Source organism: Aspergillus fijiensis, assembly GCF_003184825.1.
Source record: "Aspergillus fijiensis CBS 313.89 unplaced genomic scaffold BO72scaffold_13, whole genome shotgun sequence".
NCBI classification, from domain to species: Eukaryota; Fungi; Ascomycota; class Eurotiomycetes; order Eurotiales; family Aspergillaceae; genus Aspergillus; species Aspergillus fijiensis.
In genome coordinates, this window is record NW_024468989.1 from 696,842 (window position 1) to 714,759 (window position 17,918).

Sequence of the window (17,918 nt, forward strand, 5' to 3'; positions counted from 1 at the left end):
TTACAGCAAATGACGAATCAAATTCACAGAAGCTGTTATGTGATGTGAGGTGGTTTGCCCTCACGCTACCTAGGCAATCGGGAGACCCACCGCGTTAACGGTACTATGGAACCGATCATTGCCCTTATGTAATTGTAAAGGGCCGCAGTGAGAACAATCTCCACTTAGCTGCAGACATGCTCTGGTTCACCGGGCCATTTGTTACAATCCAATATCAAGTATCGTGCGTAACTCAGGGGTTGGTAAGTTACTGCGGATAACCAAAGAAACTTACAATAGGACGAAACTGGAACCGAAGAACAGACTAGACAGGCCGCGAGGAAGGGCATCGGGAAGGCCGATTTAGGAAGCGATTCTGCAACGCGTGATATACTCATCTAGGGAGCCCACTGATCGTCCTTGCTCTAATTAGTTGCCCTTGTCGTGGTTGAGTAAGTGCCCCTTTAAAGAGGGCTCCCTACTCCTCCTACCTTACTCTACTCACCCATCCAACTGAAGAAACCCAGCACGTTTACCCATACCTCCACGCAATGAAGTCTCCAGCATCAGAGCTTCTGCACCAGGTCCATGTTTTTCGCGGCGGGGGGCAATTCCAGCCCATAGCCTCCTTTGACCCGAGCAAAGCGACATACATGGAAGATCAAGAGGCCATTCAAGAAAACCTGTTGCGGCTCTGCTCTCGCAACTCGTGGCACAAGAGCTCGAGGTCGGCCTTTATTCCCCGGCCGATCGCTGTCTCAGCGGTGCATCAGCGTCGATGGAAGGACCTCAATGAGGCTTTGGTCCTGGCTATCACTGACATCGTCGAGAGGTGGTGGACGGACACAGAGTCGAGATACCCCGAGCGCATGCCTCTGGAACCAGCAGAAGAAGAGCTTCTCCGCGTAGGTTGTTGCCCTGCCTGGTGCTGTATCGTATGGCATACTAAGTGGCCTTCCTCCCCGTTAGTGGATTGATAGCCAAGTACCAAGTAACCTCCCGCCATATCGTGACTGCCGCGGCTCGTGGAGACCGGACTTTCTGGTTGAAGACGAAAGCCGCAAAGGTGTCCCGGGTCCTATAGAGAATTTCCGAATCAGTGAAATCAACGCTCGTTTTTCGTTCAATGGAATGATGTATGCGGCTTGTGGGCAACAGGCGCTGAAGGAGGAGGGTATCTGCGATGCAGGTAATGGATTAGTCGGCACGACTGAGCCCGCCCAGGTAAGAGCTGATGATGGATGATATCATGCTTTCTTTGAGGGTTTGTTCTACAGAAGCTAAACTTTCGAACTGGAACAGATGCTGGGTGGCCTTCTGGGGCTTTTCGATCTCAGGTTGCCATTACACCTTCTCAAAGGGGATGAACCTGGCATTGATATTCATATGGTGGTGGAGTATCTCAGAACACATTTTGGCATCAACCCTCGTTTTGTACTGCCAGCCGATCTCAGGCTCGTGCCATGTTCACAAGCCAAGGGCGGCTACCGGCTCTGTTGCGTGATAAGAGATACCGAAGGCCGGAACACCGAGCACGCGAAATCGCTGATTACTTATGATGGAGAGACCATGGAAGAGATTTATCAGGTGGGCCTGGAGCTGCACCAAAAGGAGCTTCGTGCGCTCAGTCCAGAGATGCTCCGCCAAGTCAGCCTCCGGTGCTTTAATGACTTGCGTACTGTTTTACTTGTCCACGACAAGCGAATGCTCGGGCTTGTCAGACAGGAGCTCGACACTCTAGTAGACCGAGATATCCTCACGTACGCGCAGGCGAAGATTCTTGAGAAAGGCATTGCCGATACAATACTCCCTGGCTCGGCCGAACTTGAACAGTTGATCGAATCCTGCAAGCAGGACCCTGACCTGAAAAAAGACTATATCCTCAAACCGATCCGAAGTGGAAAGGGGGATGGGATTGTGTTTGGCGAAGATATCAACCCCGCCAAGTGGATGTCGAGTTTGGAGGGCCTGCGCTCCTCGCAGTTAGTTCCAGGCGGTGGGACCTGCATTGTCCAGCGCAGGATCAATCAGATTCGATACGATCTAGTATTGCGCCCGACGGGCGTCATGACTAGATATCCTCTCGTTGGAACCTACCATTCGATTCATGGGAAGTTCCTGGGAGTTGGAGTGTGGAGAAGCAGTCCACATCGGATCTGCGCGATCAGCCAGGGAGGCGCGTGGACTTGCTCTGTGAGTCACTGCAGCTGATTGGGATTGAGTGTTGAATCGATGATTTGTCTTTATTTGGGTGATAGTTATTAGCTGTTTCGTCAGACATACTGTGTCAAACAAACCATGTATATGAACAAGTACCTGGTCAAAATTGTACTTCAACACTATCATAAGCAGTCAGCACCATAGTTCGCCAGCAGATTTTTATTTACAACTGCATTCAAACCTAGATTCAGCGCCGCACTCCAGAGCTGCATTCAAGCACAAAATAAACCGGGATCATCAACTATAGACAATCTTGTCAGTCATATGGCCATCTTCAGCGCCCTGCCTTCCTTCTTTTTGCAAGCATATCTGCGAACGAACTTGAATTTAGCTTGAGGTAAAATTCGACTAACCTTACTATGATCATCATAAAACATGATACCACATGCGTAAAAATTATTGATGTCCTATTGACTTCTGAACTTCTCGCATCAGATTTACGATACCGCCTGGTACAGTGAATGGGATCGCGTGTGTGACTTGGATCTAAGCCAGCCGACCCCTGCCATCCCCTTCAATACGAGCACCCCCCTGGTCACTGGCAGCGAGACGGCGACGGCTTCGACTTCGGGCGATGCCGCCGCGGGCTCAACCTCCACGATTGCGTCTGCCTCTCGTACGGCGACTTCGACCAGCCCCTCGACCAGCACCACTGTCACGTCTACCACCACAACCTCTGCCGCTACGGCCACGGACGGCACGTGTGGCGGAGCTACGGGGTCCACGTGTGAGCAATCTGCCTTTGGTGATTGCTGCAGTATCTTATCTGGGGAGACTGGTAAGTCGTCTTCATGAAAATTATCCCCAGGCTCTGCGGCGCTGACAACGGGGGTTATACGTGCTTCGGCTCCCAGTTCGGATCCTGTTGCAACTGCTGAGTGACTGACCGGGGAAATGACCGTCGGAGGCTGGCTGACCGAGATGGCAGTGGATCCACCGACGAGTATTGCGCATCGGCCATCTGTGATAGTTCCTATGGCGGGTGTAATTAAGGCCCTCGGGCGCGAGATGAATGGGCGGGGTAGGACCCACAATCAACAGTGCACTATTGTAATGTTTTGTAATCCTTTTTGTGGACCCTTTCTTCCCTTTCCTTCTTTTCTTCTCACGCTACAAGCTTCGCAATCCGGTTCTCACACCCAGGAATTCCAGTCCCGAATGTCACAGCGGATGTCCGAAGTATCCTGGCCGGCGGGAATTCCGCAAATCCGCCTGCATCTGACAGATTTGGACCCGGAAGAGCTCGCTGAAGAGGCCAAGGGATGGTTGCTATTCGTACGGGTAGGGGGGATTCTGCGGAGGCACACATCCCTATATCATGATATGTCGCACTGACGATTTCCAATCACTTTCTCGCCGGCTGCAGGATGAATCCCACCCGACGTCAACTACCGAAGATGGGCTTCGCCAACGACGAGCCCTAATCGAGAAATGGGCTACCGCAAGCCAGGAGTTCCGCGAGGTGCGTATAACCCCCCGAAGTCTTTAGATTCTTCCTCTTGTCATCCTCTTGTCTGTCCCTCTCTTGCCTGCTTCATCTTCAGCATGAATGAGCATGAGTGGAACAAGAGGAAGAAGAAGATTGAAGGGTAACACTGCCGCAGTCCTACCATAGTCGTTCCGCCGGATACACCTCGGCTGTCGACTACCCGGCCCAGGTACTCTCGCAGCTCGCCCCGAGACCCAACAAACGCTTTTTGTGTTTGGCCCCGATAGACCGGGAGACCTATTCGCGCAGCTACATCCACCTCGTAAAGTTTCTTATTCTGTTATACGTCCACCAAGATGAATGGAGCAGGCGGCACCCCTTCGACCTCCGTGGGGCGGGCAACGCCCCCCGCTGCCATATTCCAGAGCTGCTTGGCTGCCCTCCGGCGGCTACAGCTACTACTACTACCCTCAGCAAGGTTCTTCCGGCACTGTATCTCGCCCCGGCGGATTACCACGCTATTTCTATGACCCGTCAGGGCACGGTGGTATTCGCCGACGGGCCGGATCTTACGTGGTTCGTTATCGATGCGCCGGGGCTGGCCACGGGGCGTCTTACCCTGGTAGAGTATGGCTCTAATGGCGACGTCCGCATCTCGACCCTCCGTCGACCCTGGAATATAGGGCAAACTATGACCTTCGAGCAGGTCCTGGGGAAAGACCTGCCCGAGATTGCCGAGTCGGGGATCGGGGGCCCGCCGCAGTATAATGAACCGTACGTGCTGCTGACTTCTCTCGTCTTCTGATTGAGACCTTTCTTGATTGATAAGATCGATATAGCTTGGACATGAACCTTCCCATCCTCGAGCTCTTGGAGTCCACCCGACTGAACAACAAGTTCCTCTTTCCGGGTTACGGATGTCGGGACCTCTGGGTCCGCATTATCGAGCAGAGTGCACCTGGATATCTGGAGCTGGAGGCCCAAGGGCGGGAGGTGGAATTCGAGCTGGATGATCTGCTAGTCGTTGATCCATAAAAAGTTCCCCGGTTGCCAAATATAGACTCCTGCATGAAATAGTGCCTTGGCGTTAGGGTTTAGAATTATAAGCTCGTGTCTGCGGGGCGGAAAGAGGTTTCGATCCAATGTGTACAAGAGTGATTTCTCAATACTAAATCTCTATCCTTTGTCTTTCTGCAAAGCTTTTGGGCACAGGGCATGCACTGGGCTGTAATGTGAGAATTATCCAGTTGGATGTACTGCTGCCTGAGGCCGCGAGAACAGGCCTGAAAACCGAGTGCATACTAAAAGTGGCGAATCACCCCAATAAGTCACATCAAACCCCCGCACTGCGCGGACGTGTGTCTCAGCTCCTAGAGCTGTTCTGACATCCGTCCTTCATACCACAAAAAAAAAAGAAAAAAGAAAAGAAAAACCCCCCAAAAGTCGCAGGACTGAAAAAGTCGACCACATGGACAGACCAGTAAGACAGTGAGATTTGCCGCCGTGCTCAAGGCTAGCTAATTAGCGTATGCATGCCAGGTGTTCGCTAACCCACCCCCGGGAGAATAGATAGGCTGACTGCCCGTCTTGTTTCCTTGGATGGATTCCACCCTGGACAAAGAGTCCCCCCTTCAAAGAGTTTTCCACAATGTTCCGGAGATTGCGCGCTCGACTCAAATCCACAAAGCCAGATCGACATGCCCGTAAGAAGCTTGACGACCAGTCCCAGCCCCCGAGCACGAACGACGACGACCGCATCGCCACGAGGACCGATCATAGTGTCTCTTCCCTGGACGAGGCAAGCACCGATAATTCCCCAAGAAGAAATCTCTGGGAGGTGGCCGGAGAGAGATTAGACAAGAAACACCGCGAAATTCTGGCGCAGGAAAGCGCTTCCCCCATCACGAACGCCATCGAGGGCGTTATCAAAACAACAGAAGAGAAATACCGCGAGTATAAGGAAGGTGGGCTCAAGATCCGCAAGCGCGAGGGGGGGCAGATCGACGTCCGCGAAACCGCCAAGAATATCATTCTCTATGCATTGCAGGCGCAGGAGCTTGTCAAGGCATTGGTGTCGTTTGATCCGACGGGCCATGGTGAGCAATCCAGCCAGTTAACCTTCCATGGTGTTCAGCCTGCACATCTGCTAAAGGCACAGTCCAGCTTCAAGTGCATGGTCGGTCGTTTCATTTGGCCTGACATTGATACAAAACAATTTCCAACGTCGGGACGACATCTTCGAGGCAGCCGAGTATCTAGCCCGCAATCTCTCCTACTATGCGATCATTGACCGCCATTATCGGGAAAGTCGGGTGGAAAGCAATCGAGGATTGGAAGACGCTCTAGTGGAAGTCTACATAGCAATTCTTCAGTACACGGCAGAGGTTAAAGAGGCAGAAAAAGAAAGTAAAGCTGGTGAGAAATACGAATTCGGGATTTTCCCTAATGGTGATCGAAACTGATAGCCTGAGAGATCGCATACTCAAAAGCTTCACGGCCCTGATTCAACAGCCGCTCAAGGATCTCAAGAATACTATCGAAAGCAAAGCGCAGGCAGTTCAGAACTGGACAAACCTTACGGAAGATCTAGGTACTGCTATCTCCTCTCTGTCAGGATGAACAACAAGAGGCAGCATGCTGACTACTACAGACCGCAAGAGAGAAGCCGAAAGCATACTAGACGGGATTGATGAAGCGGTGGAAAAGCTGAAGATTATCCAATCGCACACCAGAAGTAAGCAATCTACTAGGCAATGGCCTTTCGAGGAGGCCGCACACTAATTCGAGCAGGCATGCAAGATCTAGAGATCCTCGATTGGCTGTCCACGGCATCCTACTCCGATTTCCAAAACAATACTCAACACCCCCGCGCATCAAACACGAGGGATTGGTTTCTCAACTTGCCCGAATACAAAGAATGGAAGGCCACGCCCGGGAAGATTTGTTGGCTTTATGGAGCAGGTGCGCTTCTCTAATCCTTCACCAAAATCAAAACTGACATTTGGCGCAAGTCGGATGCGGAAAATCGGTTCTCTGTTCTACAGTCATTCAAGATATCGAGGAACACTGCCAGCCTTTTTCATCACGGCAGTTTGCCTACTGGTACTTTCAGTTCAGCAATGACGAAACACAGAAGGTGTACAATATGACCAGGTCCATAATACGACAATTCATGCCAAAAACACTCCCTGCATCTATGGTCAAACTTTGGGAAGAGCATCGCCATCGAGGTAGTAACCCACACCAGCAAAAGTTCGCAGAGATTCTCGACATTGTATTGGAAACCTTTGAGGGTCAGTTCTTCCTCATCCTTGATGCTCTGGATGAGTGCCCCGCGAAAAATGGCGAACGGGGATTGCTTCTGCCATTTCTAGAAGACCTATTGAAAAAGCATCGAACTAAACTGCATATTCTGGCTACCAGCCGACCAGAGCCTGATATACGCTCAAGGCTGGAACAATATCAAAGCGTGAATCTGGAGGCTGGATTGGCAGAAGATGTGGAAACTTTTGTCCGGGCTCAAGTCTCCCACGGCAGGTTGCGTGCATGGGACGACTCGATAAAAGAGCGGACCTTGAAGAAACTGCTTGACATTCCAGAACGGTAAGTTGTCCCGATAAACAGATCTATACAGCATGATTGACACGGGTGATTGAGCAGGCGCTTTCGCTGGGCTGATTTACAGATCAAGCGGCTTGAAGAGTCCAAGACCGAGGATGCATTCTTCAAGGCTCTTGATTCCATTCCAGTTACACTCGAGGATACTTATAGAGATACCCTCGAAAGGCTCCCACCAGATGATCGAAAGGCAGCTCGCACAATCCTGATTTGGCTGAGTTTCTCTGCCGTCCCGCTGGATCTGAAGGCCGTAGCAGCTGTTGTATCTTTCCGGTTTCCAGAAGACGTTGTAACAACTTGCACTACTTCCTTGGTCACTGTGAGCATCTCTGATGATACTGTCAGATTGGCTCACTTCTCTGTGAAAGAGTTTCTAGTTTGCAACGAAATCGAGGGTCAATGGTATCAGTTCTCGACCCTATCTGGTCATGATGCTATTGCAAATAAAAGTATCGACTCTCTGCTGGAAACCACCGATATTCTCACAAAGACTACTGCCGTTCAAAGCCCACTACTCATATATGCTGCAAGATACTGGGATCATCATCTGGCAAAACTAGGCGATCTACACGCCAGGAGTACCGGTCTCCAGGAGGAGGTCGATCATCTGTTCACCGAGCGCGATGTTTACTTCAACTGGGTGCGCTTGGATGAGTACTTTTGGGATAGCATATGGCTTCGATCATTGGAGGAACTAGACACGCCTCTATACAATGCATCACGGAGAGGAGTGAAACGAACAGTCGAAATGTTGCTTGCAAAAGGCGCCAATCCACTGGGAACCATTTATGATGGTTCGCGCGATGCATTATCCGCAGCCGCGGCAGAAGGTCACTTAGAGATCCTGGAGTTGTTGCTGAACAATATGGACGAGATACCCCGAATCGTGACTGAGAGCATGCTAAAGGTTATAAACCCCGCCGAGGCTGATAGAGAGAAGTTGTCGGTCATTTTGAACCTACTTTGGGACAAGGGCGCTTTGCACGACCAATCAAGAGCATCGCATAGGATCATCGATGAGAGCCTGGTTGAAGCTGCAGCTGGGAATTACGCCCGCTTGGGCTATATACTAATGGACCGACTCTTGGATCAAAAAGAGAAAATGGGCGTCAAGATAACTGAGAAGGTGATGATAGCGGTGCTAGGCAATGTCGACTGTGGTGCAGAAATCATGAACCTACTCCTCAATAGATGTGTTGAGGATATAAGGCTTACCCCATCATTGATGCAGGCGCTGCTTACATACAATACTGACGCCGCAATTTTTGTGCTGAGTCGGCACGTGAATGATATCGCTTTGGACGAGGAAAGTCTCGGAGCCCTTACAAGTTGTAACAAAGAAGTGGTAGAGATGCTTTTGCAGAAGCGTGGCGAGGAGATATGTGTCACCCAGAAAGTCTTGATCACAGCCGCCAGGTTTACACGCGATCTGCAGGCAGCGAAGTTACTTCTAAACAGGCGAGAGCCTGGAACAGACATTAACAAAGAGGTTCTTCTAGCCGCTGCACAGAACATGTCAGCGGGCAATGGAATCATGAATTTGTTGCTTGACGAGTGTGGACAAGACGCTGCCATTAATGATGAGATCATCCAAGCCATCACATGGAATCGAGTCGAAGGCTTGGCAATGATAAAGACGCTTCTGCGCAGACAGCAGCCGGGATTTGTGATCACCGAACAGGTACTATGCAACGCTGCCGGGTACAATAATCGGGAAATGCTGGAGCTCTTGGTGAGCAATGCCAGTGGCTCTAGTCCTCCTATCACAAGCAGGATTTTTGGTTATGTGGCCCGTAACGTTTCCCATGCACAAGCCTTGATGAACTACCTGTTTGATCTTCGTGGACACAGACTTCCCGTCTCAGAAGATTTGTTGGTATTACTTGCTGATGAGATCGCCATCAACTCGGACTATGTGCTCACATTCATCTTGGAGAGATGGCCCGAAATTCCTGTAACTGATCGACTGTTCGAAGCGGTATGTTGTTTTCCTGACGCCCTGGGGTTGCTATTGGATCGACGGCATGATTATCTTCCAATTGAAAGAATGATTCAGAAGATAACAAAAGACCAAAGACACTGTGGATTGGCACTAGAGGTGCTTCTCGATCGGCAGCTTGTGGAAGTAACCGAGTGGCTGGTAGAAATGACCGTCAGTAACAATAATACACTGAAGATCATTCTTAACAGGAATCCGGAGTTACCAGTGACACCGAGAATAGTCGCCAGCGCAATAAGGGACGTCGATACAATGCGCCTTCTACTCGACAGACAGAAGAACCAAGTCTTAATTACTGAAGAAATGATCAAAGCTTCGTTGGACGCAATTTACTCAAGCCCCACTATAAGCTTACTTCTGACCCGCCTGGGACCAGAGGCAGTACCAATTACAGAGGATATCTTGATATGTGCTGTTCAAAAAGGCGAAGTCGAGGCTCTAGAGCTGTTTTTAAAACAACATCGTGACCTCAATCTGCGTGCAGTGTGGGAAGCAATGTGGCAGGATCCTAAGATTAGCTTATATTCTCTGGCTGGGTCAGCAGATGCCCTTTTCCATTATGCCAATTTCGATGTCTCGGATAAAATGCTGGAGAGGTTATCATCTAGGCATTTTGACGACTTTGTCCGCTCATGTATGCAGCATCGGATACCACTACCCACCACGGAGGCAGCATTCGAGTTGATCGTGGAAAGGTCGGATTTGAACACCATCGATATATACTTGGAGGATCACCCTGACTTCCCTATCACTGAGAGGCACTTTAAAGCTGCTGAGAGGAACTCACGAAAATATATAGACAAGGACGCTTTGCGGTCGCTCCTCATGGCCAAGTCAAGTTTATCTTGAGGCAAAGACATCATCACCGTTCAGCAAAATCTCGAGACCAAAACTTCATTTGCTTTCCTTGTTTTTGTCACCTGAATTGACTGCCATGTGGCCACCTTCTCTCGTGGATCTAAGCTCCAGATAGGAAATCGTTTATTCATACTACGTCTTTGCGCTACTCCCGTAAGCTGCCAGCAGGTATGATGGAAAACCAATGCGTTCCTTGGCTAGCGGTGAACGAAAGCAATGATAACGAAGAGGCCGAGTAATCGAACACAATGAATGACTTTGAGTTCCCTGTGGTCAATTTGATTTCGATGATACCATTACCCAGATTCCAACCTAGGGTTTTTCCAGTCTGCCGGGCGCAAGAAACCCGGCCGTACAGAACGACAACAACAATGCATTCATATTCGTCTATTGTGATACTCACATTAGCTCCGTTCCCATGGTTGTGTCTTCCGCTGGCAGCTAAGAGACGGTAGAATCTACTTACTCCTACCCTGATGAGCCATCTCAACCAGCCCTTTATAGCCGTTCCCCCAAATTGTTTCGAGACACGCTAGCAACTATGCCCTAAGTCGGTGGGAGAGCCGAGAGTTTCCGTCAGCGTCTAGTTGCTTTTCTTCAGTAAACCCTCTAGAGCAATACAAATAATCCTTCTCAAGACCCATATTTTCTGTTTGCAGCCGGTTCTCCCCTGGCAGTCTGGAAGACAGAGGAAGAAATCAAAACACGTACAGGAAGCTTAACGGGTAAGTAAAGAAAGCCTCAGGACTTGCCCCGCTCAATTCCACGGACGTTGATATTTTTGACGGCACAGAAACGGGAAATTTGACGTCAATGGGGAGTTAGTCGCAGGATCCCAAGTCGACGACTTTCCGCATCGAGGCATTTTCTTGACGATGACTCGGAAGTGCACCGAGCACCGAGTCCACAGTATGCGGGGTAGTTCTGTCTTCCCCACATCTCCACCAATTCAGGATCTCTACACTTACAATTCCAACATGCCATCGATCCACTTCAGCTTCGGCTAGATTCAGTCGGATAATTCGGGATGCATGTTTCTGGCAGGCTGGTCCACTGGATTTATGAAGGGCCAACCTGCCAGAAACTCATCCTCTACCTGCATTGCTCATCTCCCCTCTGTCAATATGCTTCTTCAAGCGGTGGCCCTTGTAGCTCTGACAGTGGCAGACCTTGCCCATGCCACAGCAGTGACCCCCAAACGTCAGACCTCCCAGTCACAGTCATCAGAGCAAGAGCCATCGTTTGCTCCCTCGGTCACACGGTGGACCGCCGGGCCTCACCTGGCCGTCGACTACTACCCTTCGCAATGGCCCGAGTACATGTGGGAAGACGACATTGCCCAAATGTCCGCTGCCAACATCTCATATGTGCGGATCAACGAGTTCGACTGGGCCATTCTCGAGCCGGCGGAGGGGCAGTACAATTTCACTCTCCTGGACCAGACGCTGGATCTGCTGCAACGGTATCAGCTCCAAGCGATCATCGGGACGCCCACGGCCGCACCACCGGACTGGCTCTACCAGAAGTATGACATCAGTTTCGTCGACTACACCAACACGACCAAGCAGTTCGGCTCGCGCCGGTACTACAGCTCCTCCTCGCCGGACTACCGTCGAATGGGCCAGCAGATCACGCGCAAACTGGCCGAACGGTACGGCAACCACTCCGCCGTGGCGGGCTGGCAGTTGGACAACGAGTTCGGATGCCACGACACCGTGCAGAGCTACGACCAAAACGCCATCCAGCGGTTCCGGACATGGCTGCAGGACAAATACGGCACGATCGACCACCTCAATGCCGCCCAGGGCCGGGTGTTCTGGTCGAACCAGTACACGAACTTCGACGCGATCCACCCCCCGTACATGGAGGTCTACACGCCGCCGCCGAGCCACCTCCTGGACTGGTACCACTTCAGCTCGGACATGATGATCGAGTTCGCGCGGGAGCAAGCGACGATCCTGCGCCAGCACGCGCCCACCCAGTTCATCACGACCAACATGATGATGGGCTTCCTCGAGTTCGACCACTTCAAGTTCGCGCGGGAGGTGGGCCTCGACCTGGCCACCTTCGACGAATACCCGCTGTCCGGGCCGAGCACCGTCTCGTGGCTCTCCGCCGCCGAGCAGGCCAACTATCTGTACACGGGTCTCCCCGACTGGCAGGCGCTGCACCACGCCCTCTACCGCGGCGTGGCGGGGGCGGCCTACAACACCACCGCCGGCCCCTTCGGCATCATGGAGATGGAGCCGGGCGTCCTGAACTGGAGTCCCTACCGGGTCTCCCCCTTGCCGGGGATGGTGCGCCTGTGGACGCACGAGACCTTCGCCGACTCGGGCGACATGGTCTCGTATTTTCGGTGGCGGCAGGTACCCTTTGGCGCCGAGCAGACGCTCTCCGGCCTCTTCACGTCGGACAACACCGCCGACGAGGGCTTCGACGAGATGCAGACCTTCGCCCACGAAGATCTCCCTATCCTGATCAAAGCCCTCAAAACCAACAACCACACCCACAGCCAAAAACAGCAGCAGCAGCAGCAGCAGCAGCAAGCCGACGTAGCCCTCATCTTCTCCTACACGGCGCACCAAGCCTGGACCATCTCGCCCTACAGCGGCACCTGGGACCCGTCAACAACGAGCTACACCGACCCAACAGTCACCTACCTAGAGCTAGTCTACAAATTCTACTCGGCCCTCCGGCGCCTAGGCCTCTCCATCGACATCCTCCCAGCCGACCAGCCCCCGCCGCTCCAGAACTACAAACTGGTCGTCATCCCCAGCCTGCCCATCATCCCGCCGACCCTAGACGAGACGCTCGCCAACCACACGGGCCCCATCATTCTCGGCCCGCACACGGGCGCCCTCACCGAAACCTTCAGCTACCAGCCGGGCCTGACCCCCTCGCAGGGCCCGATCCACGCGCGCCTGCCCATGAAAGTCACGCGCATCGAGACCCCGCCGGACTACGCCGGCCAGAGCGTCGCGTACGCCGGCCGGCGCTTCAACATCTCCGGGTGGGCGGAGTGGGTGGTCTGCGGGCGGGACGAGGCGACGCGGCTGCGGTATACGGGCCCGCGCCACCGGCAGGGCCGGCCGGCGGGCTGCGCCGCGAACGGCGTGCACTATCTCGGGGTGAATCCGACGGTCGAGCTGCTGGTCGCGTATCTGGGGGATGTGGCGCGCGAGGCGAATCTGACGGATGTTCTGGGGCGGCCGGTCCGTGGGGGTATGACGGATCTAGGACCGGACCTGCGGTTTGCGCGGCGCGGGGCCGTGCTCTGGGGGTTTAATTATGGGTTGGAGGCGGTGCGGGTGCCTGATATTCTGGGGGCGAGGCGGGTGGTCATTGGGAGTCAGAATGGGTCGGAGATCCCTGCGGCTGGGGTGGTGGTTTGGAGGCTGGGCGGTGATGGTGATGATGAGGAGGAGGAGGATGCTTGAGAGGGCCGGGGCTTGCGAGTTGGGTGGAGATGTCTTAGGTACTGTACAAACTAAGTGACTGTGCTGCTCCGGAACATCGGAGACGGTTGAGGGGGCGGGGCGTCTTGCGAGCATTGCTGGCAACTTGCGGACTCAGAGCGTGGTTAAGGTACTACTAGCCTCTGTTTGAAGTGTCGCAGCTAGACAGGTAGAGAGGGATGTTAAGTATCAGCGCTGAGGAATGATCATCACTGGGAAATTCATGACACAAGAGCTAATTTCTAGGTTGTTAGATATACTGTAGTTGGGTATTGGAATATGAGAATGGTTGAAGTTGAATGACCAATCTGATTAAAGTTATAAAAGTTAGTATGGCTGTCAGCTGCGGTGTTCATCTACACATGACTTATAATCCTTGAAGACTGTCCACGACTATTAGGCCGGAGCTTTAATCCACAGCATGATCTGTACTTGAATGTCTTTCGTTGTATTTCTATCACAAGGGCCACTGTACTTGAGTGTCTTTCATTGTATTCTTGTCACAAGGGCCACACTAATCGGACCCAGCTTCCTCTGGTCTCTTTCCCTGAGACTACCTAATCACATCCCCCCAAAAACAAAACGCCCATATCATGCTAATGCTTTCCCTCTCGTGTGTACATAACCATAAGCATTCCCATTAGCGCCATATCCATGCAGAAAACGAAAGCTTCCTCCCAAGATTTTCCTCCATGGTCCAGTGTAGATGCAAACATTGGTCTTGCCAGATAAAACCGATTTCTATCAATGAGGCAGGAAAAAAAAAAAAAAAAAAAACAAACGCCGCAGTGTCATGCTATGTCGTAACGGAAAGGTCGAAGAAAGGGAGAAAAAAGAATCTGTACAGTGATACAAAGGGGACGGTAACGGTGGGGGCGGAACGGAGGATGGCCAATAAAAGAAATGAAGTGAAGGTCAGGTCTTCTCATATGCATCGTATCAGTATCAAGGTCGTAAAGCTGTATTCAAACAGTGAAAAGACTTTTGCTCGCTTCATGGGTAGTTGAAGCTGGAGTGGAACATGGGCTGTCCAATGGGTCCAGAGGGCCATGCTTCGTGGTGCAGGTATGGCAGCACGCCCGTCTTGCGTTCGGCAACGGTCTTTCCCAGCGGCTGGTAGTGCATGTGGTCAAAGGGGACGCTTCGCTGCTGTTGCAGGGAGGTGGAAGGAGGCGGGATCAGAAGGGTGTTGACACTGCGAACGGGCCGGTACGGCGAATTGCGGTTGGCGAGGAAGAAGGATGGCGACAGGTGGGTTTGAGGGGTAACAGAGTAGGCGGAGACGGCGGGGGAGATGCCAGCCGAGGAGATGGCAAACGGACTGTTGTGGTGTCTGCTGGGGTCCGGCAGGGAGGTGTAAAGACCGTTGCCAAGTGGAGGAACGGTAGGGACAGTGACAGAGGGGGCCACGGTCGTGGTGGTGGTCGGCATCTGCGATGGAATCCACGTGTTGGGAGGAGCGTATACAGGCGGCATCACCCGGCCAGTGGAAGGCAGCTGGGGAACTGTGGAGACGGCAGGAGGCATGGTCGGAGCCAGGCTGAGAGAAGAAGGGAAGTTCGGTCGTGGAAGACGAGAGACGGAGTCAGGCATAGCAGGAACGAGAGAAGGCACCGATGTCGAAGGTGCTGTAGAGGTAGAGGTAGAGGTAGATGTGGTGGTGGATAGCATGACGGGCGGCAAGGCGGGAATGTTGGTCAAGGCGGAGGATACCGGCAGATTCGGCACCATCGCGGCAGTATTTCTCTTGGACGGCAATTCCTCCACCGCCTCGTCGCGGCTCCGCTTGCGTGGGTTCGAGTTGCTGCTGCTGCTGCTGCTGCTGCTGCTGCTGCTGCTCGGCAGGGGCATGTCACTTGGTGGCAATTGACACGCCCCTCCGGCATAAGGCATGCCGTTCATCGGCAGCGGCCAGTGGTGCGAGTGCAGAGCATCAGTCGCAGGCGGCGACGGCAACTTTGAAGGCGAGCACAGAGCAGCCCGGGAGATGGGAGCCAGATCGGGAGAAACCCGCAGTGCAGGAGGCACAACCGCTCTGTCGTTCTTCTCCGCCACTCGCAGAGCGTTGTTGAGATAATCCGCGAAAAGGCCCAGCTTGACATGCCATTGGCGCCATTCCTCCTTCGACACGTACAGGTTGTAGCGAATGTTGCTCAGAAACTCGACTTCCATAATGTGGATCTCCTGCACCGTGATGCCCGATACCTCGGCCCACGTCTTGTTGGTGTAGGTATTGTCATCGAGAACTGTGGAGAAGTATGTCAGCCTCATCTCATCTCAATTCCCTGCACAGCATCCGCCTGCGAGAAAACCTACATTTGTTCCCCAGCATGAGTGCAATCGTCATCAACCTGTACTCGCTGCCCTTCTTCCCACGTACTCCAGGATTGAACTTCTTCAGGCGGTAAACGAACATGAGAGCGAGCAACACCACATTCTGGCTGACCTGGGTCGTGGAGAGGATGTTGGTCACCCATTTCTGAAAGCCAACCGTCGGCATGGTCTCGGGGGCGAGAGAGCCGGCCGAAGGCGAACGCTCCTCCACGGCCTTCAACTTGGCCGCACTTTCGAACCAGAAGAGACATGTCATCTACATCCGTAAATTAGCCCCCTCGGCCGAAAAAGAAAGTTTCTGTGAGACTGCTCACCTGCGCAGCAAATTCGGCGAGACTCCCCTTGCTGTTGTTGATCGTCGATGGGATCTGCAGATACGAGGCCGTAGAATTGGTACTGCTTTTCTTCTGACTGTCCTGCTCGCGGGTGTTATTCTCCTTGACCGGAGGCTGGTAGTGTGGCTTTGACGTGGGGACCATGGCAGTCGCTCCATCGAAGTTCATGCGCGGATAGCCGGAGACCTTGGCGTACGGCGGCAATGTGATTCCATCGAGCTTCGCTCCATAGCCGGACGAGGGGATGACGTTGTACGTCGCAACTCCGTTCATTTCGCTCGGAGGCGTTGGGAGACCGTCCCGGAAGGGAGCAGTCCAATTGTCCGAATTATCGGGGATCGACTCGAAGGGTCGCTTTCTCGCACTGTCTGGCCGTGTGTAGGGGCCGATGGTGGGTGTGACTGGGTGAAGTGTGGGGAGGTGAGGTTGCGGTGGAAGTACCGGGAGAGACATATGGGCAGGAGACGTCCGAGGTTCAGTTAACACTTGCGAAGAAGGTCGGGAGGTGAAGAGCCAGAACACCGAGATATCTGTAACACCGTGCTCATCAAACTCTCATCGGGATTGTCTTGGTCTAGGTTGGGTTAGGTACGGGGTGGTGTTTATTGTTCAATCCCGGCAGCCCTTCAAGTCCGGTGCGTGGGAGAGGTATGCAATGGCTTGCGACCACAGCTGCTGATGTTGATCTGTATCCTTGAAGTTGAACAGAAAAGTCGCCGGGGGGGTCTGGTTGGCTCGAGAACCGCGAATATCAAAGGCCGCACGGGGGAATTGGTAGGATAGCAACAGCAGCGGATCTGTTGAATGTTGGCCGCCTCGATGGAATGAAGGCACTGAAGGGGGTGGAAGTATTGAAGTATTGGAAAGCCAGAATCAAGGACGGACAAATATCACATAGTATATTAGTGGTAGTATGTATGTATGATGGCAAGGCAGTGGTGGTAGTGGTAGTAGTAGTAGTAGTAGTAGTAGTAGTAGTAGTAGTAGTAGTAGTAGTAGTAGTAGTAGCAACAGAGTGGATTAAAACAGTAAAACTGAAGTGGCAGTGACCAGAATGATATGGAAGGAGAGGTTCAGGTCATAGATCCTGCACGCACGACCCAGTTGTAGAACCGAACTATATCCAAGAAACTTGAAGACGCGGCAATGAGATGATGATAAAGGAAAGTCAAAGCAGATAATCTTGTTAAGAAAAAAAGTGGTTGAAACCTCGAATGAATTGGATTGAACCCATATAGGAGATTGAAATAAATTGGATGAGGCAGTATGGATCTAGAAAGCGAAAAGGGAAATAAAATTAAATACTCATAAAAAATAAAAATAAAAATAAAATAGATTGGGGAATTAATGAAAAGGTAAAGAAGGGAAAAACTAATAATGAAGGATGAGGTCAAGACATCATCCTCCTTCCAGCAAGCAGCAGAATAACTAATCAACTCAACTTCATAACAACTCCGCTGGAGGAGCCAGGGTAGGTTTAGTTTCTTCGTCCGGAGAAAGTGCTGTGTCCATACAGGAGAGAGACAGAGTTTGACCCGGACGCAGGTCCAGAGGGTTGATCCTCCCTTCTGGCCTCGTTTGGGTCGGGTCCCGTTTGGTTGACCAGGTTTGATTGTCTCTGCTTTGTCTTGAAGAGAATGAAAATACCGGTTGATGTCAGAGCCACGGGGGGGGATGGGGGGGAGGAGGGG

General features: G+C 52.3%; 5 protein-coding genes across 5 annotated transcripts; 4 read left to right on the forward strand and 1 right to left on the reverse strand.

Moving 5' to 3' along the window:
* Window positions 1–426: 426 nt before the first annotated feature.
* BO72DRAFT_476137 (uncharacterized protein) lies at window positions 427–2,328 on the forward strand. Its single transcript, XM_040947374.1, has 3 exons — window positions 427–884; window positions 949–1,203; window positions 1,282–2,328. Exons 1-3 carry the CDS (start codon window positions 531–533, stop codon window positions 2,188–2,190), a joined length of 1,518 nt encoding a protein of 505 aa, XP_040803551.1. The 5' UTR covers window positions 427–530; the 3' UTR covers window positions 2,191–2,328.
* A 944-nt stretch (window positions 2,329–3,272) lies between these two features.
* Window positions 3,273–4,715, forward strand: BO72DRAFT_425223 (uncharacterized protein). Its single transcript, XM_040942900.1, has 4 exons — window positions 3,273–3,480; window positions 3,566–3,661; window positions 3,804–4,402; window positions 4,468–4,715. The coding sequence occupies exons 1-4, from the start codon at window positions 3,358–3,360 to the stop codon at window positions 4,661–4,663; spliced, it is 1,014 nt and encodes a 337-aa protein (XP_040803552.1). The 5' UTR covers window positions 3,273–3,357; the 3' UTR covers window positions 4,664–4,715.
* Window positions 4,716–5,158: 443 nt separating this feature from the next.
* BO72DRAFT_425227 (uncharacterized protein) lies at window positions 5,159–10,094 on the forward strand (the record flags this gene model as incomplete). Its single annotated transcript, XM_040942901.1, has 7 exons — window positions 5,159–5,724; window positions 5,792–6,043; window positions 6,102–6,218; window positions 6,279–6,362; window positions 6,419–6,589; window positions 6,640–7,231; window positions 7,286–10,094. The coding sequence occupies exons 1-7, from the start codon at window positions 5,277–5,279 to the stop codon at window positions 10,092–10,094; spliced, it is 4,473 nt and encodes a 1,490-aa protein (XP_040803553.1). The 5' UTR covers window positions 5,159–5,276.
* A 1,133-nt stretch (window positions 10,095–11,227) lies between these two features.
* Window positions 11,228–13,540, forward strand: BO72DRAFT_457182 (beta-galactosidase; the record flags this gene model as incomplete). The annotated part of the gene is made up of 1 exon (XM_040946320.1): window positions 11,228–13,540. The coding sequence occupies one exon, from the start codon at window positions 11,228–11,230 to the stop codon at window positions 13,538–13,540; it is 2,313 nt and encodes a 770-aa protein (XP_040803554.1).
* Window positions 13,541–14,335: 795 nt separating this feature from the next.
* Window positions 14,336–16,865, reverse strand: BO72DRAFT_48011 (putative mucin). Its single transcript, XM_040947611.1, has 3 exons — window positions 16,207–16,865; window positions 15,875–16,148; window positions 14,336–15,804 (listed from the first exon to the last, which is right to left on the reverse strand). The coding sequence occupies exons 1-3, from the start codon at window positions 16,678–16,680 to the stop codon at window positions 14,552–14,554; spliced, it is 2,001 nt and encodes a 666-aa protein (XP_040803555.1). The 5' UTR covers window positions 16,681–16,865; the 3' UTR covers window positions 14,336–14,551.
* Between the last annotated feature and the right edge of the window lie 1,053 nt (window positions 16,866–17,918).